Source organism: Rhinolophus sinicus, chromosome 2, assembly GCF_057876585.1.
Source record: "Rhinolophus sinicus isolate RSI-liver-muscle chromosome 2, RSI-T2T, whole genome shotgun sequence".
Classification (NCBI taxonomy): domain Eukaryota; kingdom Metazoa; phylum Chordata; class Mammalia; order Chiroptera; family Rhinolophidae; genus Rhinolophus; species Rhinolophus sinicus.
The window spans coordinates 127078294-127094125 of NC_142502.1; the positions used below are offsets into that span (position 1 = coordinate 127078294).

General features: G+C 41.9%; 2 protein-coding genes and 1 pseudogene across 3 annotated transcripts in view; 2 read left to right on the forward strand and 1 right to left on the reverse strand.

The window, feature by feature from the left end:
* Positions 1 to 15832, reverse strand: part of SMYD1 (SET and MYND domain containing 1) — a 51018-nt gene that overhangs the window by 19545 nt on the left and 15641 nt on the right. For both annotated transcript variants that reach the window (XM_074332297.2, XM_019749221.3), the window contains exons 2-3: positions 10675 to 10851; positions 1296 to 1509 (exon numbers count right to left, since the gene is read on the reverse strand). In XM_074332297.2, coding sequence (XP_074188398.2) covers positions 1296 to 1509; positions 10675 to 10851 — 391 coding nt within the window. The remainder of the gene's footprint in view (positions 1 to 1295; positions 1510 to 10674; positions 10852 to 15832) is intronic.
* On the forward strand, positions 8922 to 8995 carry LOC141572022 (U4 spliceosomal RNA; annotated as a pseudogene).
* The window catches only part of KRCC1 (lysine rich coiled-coil 1), a 39072-nt gene continuing 37630 nt past the window's right edge, over positions 14391 to 15832 (forward strand). Inside the window, exon 1 of the mRNA XM_074332299.2 lies at positions 14391 to 14517. The gene's annotated coding sequence lies outside the window, so the exon portion shown is untranslated. The remainder of the gene's footprint in view (positions 14518 to 15832) is intronic.

Below are 15832 nucleotides of genomic sequence, written 5' to 3' on the forward strand. Positions count from 1 at the left end.
TCACTGTGTGGCCTTTGGAAGACATGTAACCTCTCTGGGCCTAGGCTTTCTGTTTATAAAGACATTAAAGGCATGGACTTCACTTTGTGTTGTAAAGGTTGCATAAAATAACACATGAGAAGCTCGGATGGTTAATTTTATGTGTCAACTTGGCTGGGCCGTAGTGCCCACACATTTGGTCAAACATTATTCTGTGTGTTTCTATGAAAGTGGTTTTTAGATGGATTAGCACTTAAATAGGTAGACTTTGAGTAACGTAAATTAGCCTGCATAATGTAAGTGGCCTCATGCAATCAGTTGAAGGACTTAATAGAACAAAGACTGACCTCCCCTGAGCAAGAAGGAATTCTGCCAGCAGACAGTCTTTGGAATCAAACCGCAACTCTTCTTTGGGTGTCCTGCCTGCCAGCCTACTGGCAGATTTTGGATTGACCAAGCCTCCACAATCTCAAGAGCTAATTCGTTAAAATAAATGTCCTTCTCAATAGATATAGTATGTATGTATAGATAGATAGATAGATAGATAGATAGATAGATAGATAGATAGATAGATAATGATGTTGGTTCTGTTTTTCTGGAGAACTCTATTACAGAACAGTGGCATATGGTTAGGACTCAAGAGATGTTGGGTGTGATCACGTTGTTGTTGTTATTAAAATATACCCCTCTTCAGCCCACTCACCAGCACCACAGAAGGGGCTGGGCCTGCCAGACGGAATACATCTACCTCCAGAGCCAAAGGCCTGAGCCTGCTGCTCCTCAGGGCGCCCATCTCCACCTCCTGGCCTCTCATGGTTTTGAGAAGCCTGGCTTTGTTGCTCTAAGGAAGCACCCTCCAAAAAGCCCTTACTCTCCTTTTTCTGGCTTCCATACCCAGTATTCCAGGCTCCCCATTATCCTGCCCATTAGATCTGGGAAAAGGAAGGGCCTTATTTTCAAAGTGACTAATGGGCAAGAAAGGATGGTAATTGGGTCTTTGTTTTCAATATGGAAAAGAGAAAATACAGGAAATACAGATAAACAAGAAGGTAAATGCATCTAAATCTACCATTCTGAGATAATGGAAAGTTTGTGTTGGGATGCCAACTTCAGATAGGACAGGAATGACCTCACAGTAAGCAAGAACAGGAAGACAGAAAACGGGATGACAGTTGTTAATATTAGGGCTCTGTCTCCCTCAAGTCCGTCTCTTGACCCCCCCACCCCTACTCTAGCCTGGAAGTATCTGAATACTCCTTAGTTAGACAATCCCAGCTATCACCTCTCCCCCACCCCCATTTAATGAGAAGTCATACCACACCGAAGATGTTCGAGATGTACTGAATGCTGAACTGCTGGCTCTGGGGTGGCCAGTACTGCAAGAAAGCGTCCACGTCCAGCTGCAGCTCCTTCTGCTCCTCCTCCCCGAAGTGTGCCACGTGGTTCTGCAGGTCATCCACGGAGACCAGGCAGCCATCTGTGAGCCCAGTGCCCTCTCTCTCCACTCGCCACATGATGCGCGCAGCAAGCCTATGGAGAGACGCAGGGTTAGGGAGGCCCTACTGCATTCATTCATTCAACAAACACTTACTGGGTGCTTAATACATGTCAGTCACAGTGTTGAGCCAAAGATACAGTTTTGATCTAAACAGATAGAATTTCTTCTATCATGAATTTCTTCTTCTAGTGGTGGAAACATGTTAAAAAGATCATTTAAGTTAACTATCATTACCATGCTGTGAGACAGCAGGCAAAATAGCAGAGTAGATAGATGCTGTGCTTGCCTCCTCCCATGACCACATTAAATTACAACTAAGTTATAGAACAATCAATCTGGAGAACCATCTGAAGACTAGCTGAACAGAAGTCTTATAACTGAGGATATAAAGAAGAAGCCATGTCAAGACTGGTAGGAGAGGTGGAGATGTGGAACAGGCTGGCCCCGTGGAACACGCTGGCCCCAAACCTCCCTATGGTGGTTGAGAATCGGGAGGGATATTTCAACTGTGGAGGTCCCCCCTGAAAAGCGAAGGCTCCCCAGCCTGGAGCACCAGTGCTGGGAAGAAAAGCCCCTATAATATCTAACTATGAAAGACAGTGGGTACTCTGTCCATCCAGGTGAGACAAAAGGATGCTAGAAACCCAGATGTCCTCTTAAAGGGCCTGAGCACAGAGTCACTCACTCACAGGCACTCCCCCTGGTTTCCAGTGGAGGGATGGTGGCTCAAGAGATGCCAGATACATACAGGGAGAAACTGAGTTGTGTAGCTTCAGAGAGAGGGCTGGAGAGCCACCATCATCCCTGTGTTGAGCAATCCTCCTGTGCAGCCTACAGGCAGGCTCTATCTTTCCTTTGTTGAGTCATTCCCCTACATGGTCAAATCTGAATCTGCATTGGCCAGGAAATCCACTCATCCACCCTGGTGACTCCCTGGGACCCTGACCCAGCAAACTCGCACAAGTCGGAGGTACTTTGGCAATGGGGAGCCAGCCCTGGCATATCCACCACAGGAGGCTCTTTTAAAGCAAGTAGCCAGGCTTTTGCTCGAGTACCTCCAGAGTCCCTTTCTGCAGTGGGCAGCCAGCCCCAGCCCAAGCAATACAGGGGCTCTTTCAGCAGCAAGCAGCTGGCCTTGGCTCACATGCCACCTGAGACATGTTCAGCAGTGGGCAGCAAGCCCAGGAATGCAATGCAGTCCTTTTTGGACAATTCTCAGGAGTCCCCAAACCCTAGGCAGGCGGTGGCTGGCCTCGTGCTCTGAGCCTTTTGCTGAGTGGACCCAAGCTCGGCACTGCACCAAATCTGAATCTGCATTAACCTGGTGAACATTGCCCAAGGCTCTTTGAGTGACTGAGCTTTGCAGGCACATGGCAGGTGGCAGCAGGCCTGTGCTGCCCTGGGCCTTTTGCTGAGCTGCCTGCCCCAAGCTCAGTACTGGTAGCACCAAGCCTTAGTTCTCAGCGTGCCCACTCTCACAAGTATCCAGTTCCAGCAGAGGCAGCAAACAACCATGGATCACTTTGTAGCTCCAACCAGGGAGCCCCAGCTGGTCACAGGCAGAGGCTGACCTTGGCCTTCACCAGAGCACCTTCCAAGAGGCACCAAATCCAACACACCTGGAGGTTGGCTTCAGACCACAACAGAGCACCACCTGATTAGCCCCATAAGCATCAAACCCAAAGGGTGGTCTGGGTAGGTACCAGAGCCTGCTGGGGCAAATCCTACTCCATGAGGTCAGCTCCCACAAGCAACTTATATGCTGTGGTTGTGGTAAATGCTCAGCCAGTCAGCCTGAGGGTCCTTCCCATCCACTGACATGCTAACAACAAGCAAGGCTCTACTACAAGAGGAGAGCACATATAACCCACACTAGAGACACTCTGGAGCACCAGGTTCAAGTGACCAGGGAGACGGTGCCACTTGGCCCTACAGAACACCTACTACATAAAGCCACCCTGCCAATACTGGGATATGCAGCAGATCTACCTAATACATAGAAACAAACAAAAAGAGGCAGCCAAAATGAGGAGAAAAAGAAACATGTCCCAAATGAAAAAACAGGAGAAAACTCCAGAAAAAGAACAAAACAAAATGGAGGCAAGAAATCTATCAGATACAGAGTACAAAACACTTGTTATAAAGATGCTCAAGGAACGTAGTGAAAAATTCAACAAAGAAATAGTAAGCATAAAAAAGAACACAGAAACAATAAAAAAAAACCAATCAGAAGTGAAGAGTACAATAACTGAAAGAATCAATAGCAGATTAGATGAAATAGAGAATCAAATCAGCAATTTGAAAGACAAGGTAGCAGAAAACACAAATCAGAATAACAAAAACAAAAAAGAATTTAAAAAATGAGACTAGTTTAAAGGACCTCTGGGACAACATCAAGTAAACAATATTCGGATCATAGGGTCACCAGAAAGAGAAGAGAGAGAACAAGAAATTGAAAACCTATTTGAAGTAATAATGGTAGATAACTTTCCTAACCTGGCAGAGGAAATAGACATATAAGGCCAGGAAGTGCAGACTCACAAACAAGATGAACCCAAACAGGCCCACTCCAAGACACATCATAATTAAAATGGCAAAGGTTAAAGACAAAGAGAGAGTCTTAAAACAGCAGGAAAAAAGCGGTCAGTTGCCTACAAGGGAGCTCCTATAAGACTTTCAGCTGATATCTCAACAGAAACTTTGCAGGCCAGAGGAATTGGCATGAATATTTAAAGTGATGAGAAGAAAGGACCTATAGCCAAGGCTACTCTACCCAGCAAGGATATAATTTAAAATTGAAGGAGAGATTAAAAGCTTCCCGGACAAGAAAAAGGTACAGGAGTTCATAACTACTAAACCAGTATTATAAGATATGTTAATGGAACTTCTTTAAGAAGGGGTTGGGGGCCGGCCCGGTGGCTCAGGCGGTTGGAGCTCCATGCTCCTAACTCAGAAGGCTGCCGGTTCGATTCCCACATGGGCCAGTGGGCTCTCAATCATAAGGTTGCCAGTTCAACTCCTCGAGTCCCTAGCAACTAGCAACGGCAACTGGACCTGGAGCTGAGCTGTGCCCTCCACAACTAAGATTGAAAGGACAACAACTTGACTTGGAAAAAAGTCCTGAAAGTACACACTGTTCCCTAATAAAGTCTTGTTCCCCTCCCCCAATTAAAAAAAATAAAATAAAATATCTTTAAAAAAAAAATTAAATAAATAAATAAATAAATAAGAAGGGGATAGAGGAAAGAACACAAATATGAATAATAAAAGGCAAATAACTACATATTTATCAATAACCACATCAAAAGTAAATGGATTAAATGCTCCAATCAAAAGATATTGGGTGGCTGAATGGTTAAGAAAACAAGCTTATAGATATGATATTTACAAGAGACCCACTTCAGATTGAAACACACACATACTGAAAGTAAAGGGTAGGAAAAAGATATTCATGTGAATGAAAGCAAAGCTGTAGTAGCAATACTTATATCAGACAAAACAGACTTTAAAACAAAAGCTATAATAAGAGACAAAGAAGAACATTACATAATGGTAAAATGATCACTCCAACAAGAGGATATGCATATAATCCTTGTAAATATTTATACACCCAACTTAGGAACACTTAAATATATAAAGCAAATATTGACAGACGTAAAGGGAGAGATCAATAGTAATACAATCATAGCAAGGAACATTAACACCCCATTGAAACCAATGGACAGACTTCCACACAGAAAATCAACAAGAAAACTGTGGTCTTAAATATTACACTTAACCAGAAGGATTTAATTGATATTTTTATAACACTTTACCCCAAAGCAGCAGTATATACATTCGTTTCAAGGGCACATGGGACATTTTCCAATATAGACAACATGTTAGGCCACAAAACTAGTCTCAATAAATTTCAGGGATTGAAATTATATCAAAGATCTTCTCTGACCAAATGGTATAAAACTAGAAATCAATTACTAGAAAAAACTGAAAAACACACAAACACATGGAGGATAAATAACATGCTACTAAACAATGAATGGGTTAACAATGAGATCAAGGAAGTAATCAAAAGATACCTCGAGACAAATGAAAATGAAAACACAATGACCCCAAATCTATTGGACACAACCAAACCAGTCCTAAGAGGGAAATTCACAGCAATATAGGCCTACTTCAAAACCAAACAAAAAACAAAACAAAAACAAGAAAAATCTCAAATCAAGAATTCAACCTTACATCTAAAGGAACTAGAAAAAGAAGAACAAGCAAAGCCTAAAATGAGTAGAAGAAAGGAAATAACAAAGATCAGAGCAGAAATAAACAAAATAGAGTCTAAAAAAAACAATACAAAAGACCAAGAGCTTGTTCTTTGAAAAGATAGACAAAATTGACAAACTTTTAACCAGATTCAGCAAGAAAAAAAGAGAGAGGACTCAAATAAATAAAATCAGAAATGAGAAAGGAGAAGTGACAACTGACACCACAAAAATACAAAGGATTATAAGAAAATACTGCAAACAATTATATGCCAACAAATTGGACAATCTGAAAGAAATGGATAAATTCCTAGAAACATACAATCTTCCAAGACTAAATCAAGAAGAAACAGAAAAATCTGAACAGACCGATTACTACAAACAAAATTGAATCAGTAATTTAAAAATTCCCAACAAACAAAAGTCCTGGACCAGATGGCTTCACAGGTGAATTTTACCCCACATTTATATAAGAATTAACACCTATCATTGTCAAACTATTCCAAAAAATTCAAGAAGAAGGAAGGCTCCCAAGATCTTTCTATGAAGCCAGCATTACCCTGATTCCGAAACCAGGCAAAGATATTACAAAAAGAAAAAGTATAAGCCAATATCCCTGATGTTCATATATGCAAAAATCCTCAACAAAATATTAGCAAATCAAATTCCGCAAAACATTTGAGAAAGATCATACATCATGACCAAGTGGAATTTATTCCTGGGATGCAAGATTGGTTCAATACCCACAAATCAATTAATGTGATACACCTCATTAAAAAATGAAAGATAAAAATCATATCAGCAGATGCAGAAAAAGCTTTTGAAAAATACAACATCCATTTATGATAAAAACTCTCAGCAAAGTGGAAATAGAGAGAACATACCTCAACATACTAAAGGCCATATACGATAAACCCACAGCTAACCTCATACTCAACCGGAAAAACTAAAAGCATTCTCCTTAAGATCAGGAGCAAGACATGATGTCCACTTTTACCACTTTTATTCAACATAGTATTGGAAGACCTAGCCAAAGCAATCTCATTCCATCTAAAAATTCCTAAACATTCCATCTAAAAATTATTAGAACTGATAATAATGAACTATCAGAAAGAGAAATTTAAAAATCAATCACATTTACAGCTACATCAAAAAGAATAAAATACCTAGAAATAAATTTAATCAAGGAGGTAAAGACCTATCCTCAGAAAATTATAAGACATTGAAGAAAGAAATTGAAGAAGATATAAATAAATGGAAGCATATACTCTGCTCATGGATAGGAAGAATTAACATTGTTAAAATGTCCATACTACCCAAAGCAATCTACCGATTCAATGCAATCTCTATCAAAATACCAACGGCATTTTTCACAGAACTAGAGCAAGCAATTCTAAAATTTATATGGAACAACAAAAGACTCCAAACAGCCAAAGCAATCTTAAGAAAGAAGAACAAAGCTTGAGGTATCATACTACTTGACATGAACTATACTACAAGTTTATACTGATCAAAACAGGATGGTACTGGCATAAAAACAGACACATAGATCAATGGAACAGAGTAGAGAGCCCAGAAATAAACTCACATCTATATGATCAATTAACCTATGACAAAGGAGGCAAGAATATGCAATGGGATAAAGACAGTCTGTTCAATAAATGGTGCTGGGGAAACTGGACACATACATGCAAAAAAAATGAAACTTTCTTACACCATATACAAGAATACACTCAAAATAGATTAAAGACTTAAATGTAAGACCTAAAACCACAAAATCCCTTGAAGAAAACATAAGCAGTAAACTCTCTGACATTGCTGTTAGTAATATTTTTTCTGATATACCTCCTAGGGCAAGGGAAACAAAAGGAAAAATAAACAAATGGGAGTATATCGAACTAAAAATGTTTTGTACAGAGAAGGAAACCATCAAGAAAATGAAAAGACAACCAACTGAATGGGAGAAGATATTCACCATGATATATCCAATAAGGGGTTAATATCCAAAATTTATAAACAACTCATACAACTCAACACCAAAAAACAAACAATCTAATTAAAAGATGGGCAGAGGATCTGAACAGACATTTGTCCACAGAGGATATACAGATGGCCAATAGTCATATAAAAAAATGCTCATTGTCACCAATCATCAGAGAAATGCAAATTAAAACCACAATGAGATATCACCTCACATCTGTCAGAATGGCCATCATCAATAAATCAACAAACAACAAGTGTTGGCGAGGATGTGGAGAAAAAAGGAACCCTCGTGCACTGTTGGTGGGCTTGCAGATTGGTGCAGCCTCTATAGAAAACATTTTGGAGTTTCCTCAAAAAATTAAAAATAGAACTACCTTATGACCCAGCAATTCTACTTCTTGGTATTTATCCAAAGAAATCCAAAACACTAATTCAGAAAGATGTATGCACCCCTATGTTCATTGCAGCACTATTTCCAATAGCCAAGATAGAGAAGCAACCTAAGTGCTCATCAATAGATGATCAGATAAAGATGTGGTACATATATACAATGGAATATTGCTAGGTCATAAGTAAAGAACAAAATCTTACCATTGCAACAACATGGATAGACCTAGATATGCTAAATGAAATTAGTCAAACAGAGAAAGACAAATGCCATCTAATCTCACTTACATGTGAAATCCTAAGAACAAAATAAATGAACAAACAAAATAGAAACAGACTCATAGGTACAGAGAACAAACTGATGGTTGCCAAATGGGAGGGGTCTAGGTAAAAAAAGTGAAGGGATTAAGGAGTACAAATTGGCAGTTACAAAATAGGCAAGGGGATGTAAAGTAAAGCATAGGGAATATAGTCAATAATGTTGCAACATTAGGAATAGAGACAGTGGAAATGTAATGGCTGTGTGTGATGTCAGAGGGATAGTGGATGGGGGTAGGGGGGTTGATACAGTGTGAGGGATATAGATGATAAATGTCTAACTATTACTTTGTTTTGTGCACCTGAAATTAATTTAAAAAATGAAAAAATAATAACGTTGCAACAACTCTATGGTGTCATGTGGGTACTAGACTAATCAGGAGGATCACTTCGTAAATTATATAAATCTCTAATCACTATGCTGTACACCTGAAACTAATATAAAATAACATTCAATGTCAACTATAATTGAAAAAACAAGATCAATTTAAAAAAAAACTAGCTTTGTGCAGTGGCAGTATCGTACCCAACGAGGTTTATCCGAGGTGTAATTATTGCTAATTAGAAAAAAAACGAGTGTTAAATGCTATGCAGGAAAAAGAATAGGGTAACATCATAGTGAGAGACAAGGGATGCAGGAAGAGCCAAGGGTTTCAGGAGAGATGGCATGCTGGAGGCGCACGCAAGCTGAAAGTGGAATGAACAGAGGAGCCAGCCCTGCAGATGGGGAGAGAGCGGCGAGGACAAAGTCTCTGAAGAAGGAATGAGCTTGGCATGATGGAGAAACAGCAAGAAGGCTAAGGCGGCTGGAGCACAGGAAAGCAAATAAAGGTGGAGAGGTGGGTAGAAGCCTCATGAGGGGACTAGCAGACCACGAAAGGGATCTGGGGACATCACGAGGTATAGCAGCCGGGTCTCTCCTGGAGAAGGAGTCTAATGACCTGGCTTCAAATTTGTGTCCACTTCTCACTGTGTGACCTTAGGCAAGTCACTGGACCTTCCTGAACCTATCCGGTGGCCACTAAGGTAAGGATAATGTATAATTCCTGCCATGCCAACCTCCACAGGTATTTGAAAGACAAAGGGAGGTAATGGATGCCCACATAGTGTGTGAACTCATTCACATTCTTAATGATTAGATAGGGAAGGTGAAGAAGGCAATGTGGGTGGGAAACAGTAGAAGCAAAGGCCTGTACACAGCCCCGGGCCTGGTCTGGCTGGAGCCGCAGGCTCTGGAGGTGGGGGGCAAGCAAGGGGGACAAGCGGGGGCTCAGGAGAGCACAGGGCTTTGAGTATGAGACAGAGGGGTGTACTTAACCCTGACAGCAGAGAGGGTTCCTTTGCTCACTATTAGGCAGCCCACACCCACAAGATGAAGCCTGGCACCAAGGTACGCCTTGGTAACTCACTGCCATTCACTGAGAGCGGGCTGGCCAGGCACCTGGGAGGGCCTGGTGGCTTAGGGCATACCCTGTCTCTGAAGAGGGACACCATTGGCAAAGAACAGGCCCTTTTCTTCTCTCATCTGGCTCACAGAGTTATTTCTGCAGAGATGCCTTGTCTGGGACGCCAGGTGCCTGAGAATCAAGATGTCCCCCACGTAGAGCCCGGGACAGAAGCGAAGAAAATAAAACTCAAACTGGGGTGTCTGCCTATCGCCAAATTTTAGGGAGATGGTCACAAAGCTCAGAAAGTAGAAACTAATGGGTGACAGATTTCAACTGAGTATCAGAAGAAACTACCAACTGGGACTACGCAGGTGGAGGTAGGGAGCTGTACAATCACCGGGAATAGAGGGGCTGTGGTGACCTGAAAATTCCGTATTTTGTAAAGGGGACAGATGCTACAGAGCTCTAGCTCATTTTGCCAACTCTTCAGATTTCTTTTATTTTTTCAAGAGAGGCCAGAAAACATAATTTTTTTTTAATGTGAAATTTCCCAATTTTTTAACATTGGCAGATCAATTTTTTTTTTTTTTAATTAGACATTAGGGAGCCACTCAGAATGAATCTGCAGCCAACCCCAGCTAGTGTCTGCAGTTTGGAACAGCTGCCACGGACACCCCGTTCTCCCTCTTAGATGGGCTCCCAGACCTAAAGGGAGTTCATGGAAGTGACTATATTCAGTCTCTCTGAGGCTCTGTCCTGGTTTGCGCCCATCATGGCTTTCCTGGGCCTGGGAATGCTGTCACAGCTACCTCCCCCCAGCTGACATTTGGGAATCCCAAACTTTACCCCATCGCCCAGCTCTGACCTGATGTTCTCATTGGGTGTCTTCCCGTATCTCTTGATGGCCATACACTCGTTCTTGTGGTTCAGCCAAGCATCCTTCTGGCAGGTGCGGTCACAGTAATGGGCAAACCTGCACTGCCCGCAGCGATGGAGCTTCTCCTGCCTCTTGAAGCACGTGTGGCACACAAAGTTCACGAGGCTGGAAACAGAGGGAGAACGCATGTGACTGAGGTGGGGGAGCACCGTGCAACGGGGCCACACTGGCCTTTGGGAGGCCAGGGCTCGGGTACTGGCTCAGTGGGCCATCCTTGTCTTTCTAAGCCTCAAACTTCCACTTTTCAAATTGAGGGGCTTGGGCTTCCAAAGGTCCCTTTTAGCTGTAACAATTCTTTTAGCAGATATTGTAAAGTAAACCAAATGTGGGGAACACTAGTGAGCTCTGCATATAAGCCTTTCAATTTAATTCGGCAAGTGTAGGTCTACGACCTACAGGCACTGGGACGACTGCAAGTTGCCAGAGGAACAGCTGAACTCGCAAGGCCGTGCGGTGTGAGGAGCGCTGTGATAGCAGAGGCACAACGTGTTCCTGGAACACACTGCAGAAGACACTTGAGGAACCTGGGAAGTCTCTCCCGGTCCCCTTCCCAGTCCCCTTGCCAAAAGACACAGGTCACTGGCACTATGGCATGGGAGGGGCATTCTGTAGGATATGGGTTTCTCATTGTTGAAATATACTTGCCTGTTTCCCAAAGAGTAAAAAATCATAACTACCCATGACATGATCTATTTTATACAAAAATATTTCATAGTTCTGTGTGTTTTGCAACATTAAGAATTACAAGGTTACTGATGTCATTGATGTTATCTAATGTAGTCTCCTGGCTCAGAGAGAGTGGAAGTGACGTGGAAGGACAATACATGCCCATTCAGTGGGTGAGGGAGAGAGATGTAGGAAGATGAGATCCCTTCCCCGTTTCTGGCCTCCCAGCGTTCCCATCAAAAAGTCACGTGTCTCCCCATGTTAAAGGTACAATTCAAACAGACAAGGTCATAGGCTAGCATGAAGGAAACATATTATAAGACATAACCTAACACCCAGAGTGAGTTTAATCTGGTGTGATACACAATATCTCTAGGCCCCACCTGCAGGCTCCTGCAATGTGGGAAAGAGGCATCCTCGCCACGGAAGCAGAAAAAAGATGAAAGACTTTCAGTGACATTCAGGGAAGCGCTGAGCTCCCTGGGAGAAAGTGGATATGTAAACTCAGGTTGGAGCTGACAGTCAAACAGGGATCTCAAAAGTATAAGAAAACAGGGGTTTTTAGAAATATAGACTTCTAGAGCCTGAAGGAAGAACCTTCAACATAATATACAAGTACAGATATCCCTTGTGTCTATCTCTGACCATACATTTTCTAACGCACATAGTCAAAAAGAGTTTGCTGCTTCCAGTTGTTGGCCAGCCCTAATTACTGTGGACTTCTTCCTTGTGTTAAGCCTGAGTTTGCCTTCTGTAAAAACACACCCCTAGAACCTAATTTTGCCATTTGGATCCTTGTCTAATGAAACAAGCTAGGTCAAGTCAGTCCTTCAAGAATTTAACAACCGCTTCCATGCTTCCCCTTCATTTCCCTTCTCCAAGTTAAACACCCCCAGCTCCTTCAACAGTTCCTTATACAAGTTTCTGGAAATCTCACTCTGTTATGGTGGTCTCTGATATGCCTACGGCATGTTCCTGCAGCCAAAGGAAAGTGGGCCTAGCAGGGCATTCAAGCAAGATCCAGCAGCCAACGCTGGGGCATTGGGCTCAAGGACCAGCCCAGGGCTATGCCCAGTGGCCCCAACATAACATCAAGAGATGAACAGACAGGGACAGAGCCAAGCTAAGGGTATGGCGTAGGCTACTGCTCTAAGCTAGATCCTGGGCTTCCTGGCGTCCAGGCAGTTTTCAGCCTCTAGATAGCCAACTCATCACACACTGCTATGTCCCCATCTGCTGCGAGGTGCATTGCTAGTAATTTGTAATAATCACAACGTACTCAAGGGCATGAAAGGTTAGTGCTTATTTATAAGTTAGAGCAGATTGAAGGTTATTCCCATAATGTTATCTTCCTCATTACCTTGCATTCCCTTAAGATTTCCTAATGAGAGGAAGCGTGGAACTACATCGGCATACCTAGTGAACTGCATAGAATCCATACCCCATCATAACTTTGTCACAGAGCGGGGATCCTACTTGGGAAGGTCACGCGTGTCCAGCGGAATAGAATACAGGGGACTCACACAGGACCCTGACCATTTAGTGGGATCTCCAAATCCCTGAAGAAGGGGAGCTATGCATTTCTTCCATCTGTTTCCAGTCCGGATTGTGTTCTCTGTGAAGTCGTTAGCAGGGACTGGGTTGCTGAAGAACCTGAGTAATTTGGATCCCAAGGAGACTTCCGTGTGCATGCATATCACCAGAGATCTTGTTAAAGTTCAGGTTCTAATTCAGTAGGTCTGGGGTAGGGCTTAAGAGTCTGCATTTCTAATAAGCTCCCGGGTGATGCTGATGCTACTACAACTTTGAGTAGCAAAAATATAGAGATGAGAGAAAACCTGAACCCTACTCCTATCGGTGGGGTATATGGGAGAGGGCCAGGTAGGCAGGAATAGGAAGTTTAAAAAAAAGAAGTTTTCTCTGGTCTCCGTATTGTGGAAGGTCAGACCTGAAGTCAGTCAGAGCTGGGTTCAACTCCTGATTCCAGTATCTACTGGCTGTGTGACCTCAAGCAAGTCTACTAACCTCTCTGAGCCCTCATTTCCTTATGTGAAAATGGGAATAGCAACACCTAGATCTTGATAGCTCTCAGACTAATGACTATTACTTTTTAACGAAGCATACTTACTATTCTTAAAAATTCAAGCAAAAATAAAATTACAAAGGAGCTCCAAAACCCCACCAATCTCAAAATGATTTTGAGGGTTAAATGAAATAACGAGTAAACTAACCAGCTCAGAGCCCAGTACAGGATGAGTGCTCAGCAGATGCCAGCTGGTCCCCCCATCCATCTGTCATACAGGGAGGTTAGGCCAGGTGATCTCTGAGCTCCTGCTCTCCTCTAGCACCCACTATTTCTCAGGCAGCCACCAAAAAGGAAGACCTCTCAGGTAGAAGAGAATCCCTATAAGGGGGGAAGAGTACTTCCTTGACAGAAAAACCTCCTGCTTTATTTCCTTTGTGAGAGAGAGAATCCAAAAGACATTAAGCCCTAAAACTACTTTTTAAATTCCAGGAGAAAGAGTGTTTCATCCAGACAGCTTACCTGGATGTTTCATTTCTCCTCCTAGTCTCATTTTGTCCAATCCAAAGAGTCCCATTTACACAACATTTTGCAAAGATAGGTTTTTAGCAATTCTCTAACAACCTTTAGAGTAGTGGTGATCAATATCCTCACAGGGGTGTTATCTGTATAGGGGTCTCTCATGCCTGACACTGCTCTGTAGAGGGCAAAGGAAGCCCCAAGCCTACCTGTTTGCCTGCAGCCCTGAGTGTGCCCTGACCCAGCCAGGAGATCCCCACTTACTCTTTGCTCTGCAGCCCTGGGTTATGTCATCTGTCAGAGTCAAGAGGGATGGAAAGGCAGCTATTGCTCAGTTCCTTGTATGGACATAACTAGTTAACAGACAGATAAACACAAAGAGAAGGTGCCTGCAAGTTGAACGAGCCCTGCAAACACACAGCCAGAGAGAACTGGACCAACAGTGCTGGCTTTCTGGGCTGCTTAAAAACTCTCAGCCAGCCAGGAGGTCTCCCCCTAAAAATCAAGGGGGAGGAGGCGTGTCTTAAAGAACATTCCATCCAAGTACCCAGAGAACTATACAGGTAGCGTGATACGTCCAACTTTGTTCCTCTTTCTCAAGACTGCTTTGGCTGTTTGGGGTCTTTTGTAGTTGCATATAAAGTTTAGGATTATTTGTTCTAGTTCTGTGAAAAACGCCATTGGTATTTTGATAGGAATTGCATTGAATCTGTAGATTGCTTTGGGTAGTGCAAACATTTTAACAATGTTAATTCTTTCTATCCATGAGCAGAGTATATGCTTCAATTTATTTGAGTCTTCTCCAATTTTTTTCAACAATGTCTTCTAGTTTTCCAAGCACAGGTCTTTTACCTCCTTGGTTGAATTAATTCCTTGGTGTTTTATTCTTTTCAATGCAGTTGTAAATGGGATTGCTTTCTTAAGTTCTCTTTCTGATATTTATTATTGATGTATAAACATGCAACTGATTTCTGCATCTTAATTTTATATCCTGCTACTTTACTGAATTCATTTATCAGTTCTGATAGTTTTTAGATGGAATCTTTAGGGTTCTCAATATATAGTATCATGTCATCTGCAAAAAATGACGGTTTTCCTTCTTCCTTTCCAATTTGGGTGGTTTTATTTCTTCATCTTGTCTGATTGCTGTGGCTAAGACTTCCAATATTATGTTGAATAAAACAGTGAAAGTGGGCATCCATGTCTTGTTCCTAATCTTAAGGAACACACTTTTAGCTTTCCACCATTGATTATAATGTTAGATGTGTTTTGTCATATATGAGTTTTATTATGTTGAGGTATGTTCCTTCTATTCCCTCAGCAAACGTTCTTTGCTGAGAACGTTTATATAAATGGGTGTTCAGTTTTGTCAAATGCTTTTGCTGCATCTAACGATATAATCACATGATTTTTATCCTTCGTTTCATTTGTGATATATTATATTAATTGACTTGCAGGTGTTGAACCAACCTTGCATCCCAGGAATAAATCCCACTTGATCATAGTGTATGATCTTTTTAATATGTTGCGGAATTCAGTTTGCTAATATTTTGTTGAAGCATTATACATCTATGTCCAGCAGAAATACTGGCCTATAACTTTCTCTTTTTGTAACGTCTTTGGTTTTGGAATCAGGATAATGCTGGCCTCATAAAATGAGCTTGGTAGCCTTCCCTTCTATTCAATTTTTTGGAATAGCTTGAGACGGATAAGTTTTAATTCTTCCATGAATGTTTGATAAAATTCACCTGTGAAGCCATCTGGTTGTTTGTTGGGATTTTTTTTCCCTGATTTAAATACATTAGTAGTTACCGGTCTATTCATATTTTTTTATTTCTTCTTAATTCAGTCTTGGAAGGTTGCATGTTTCTAGGAATT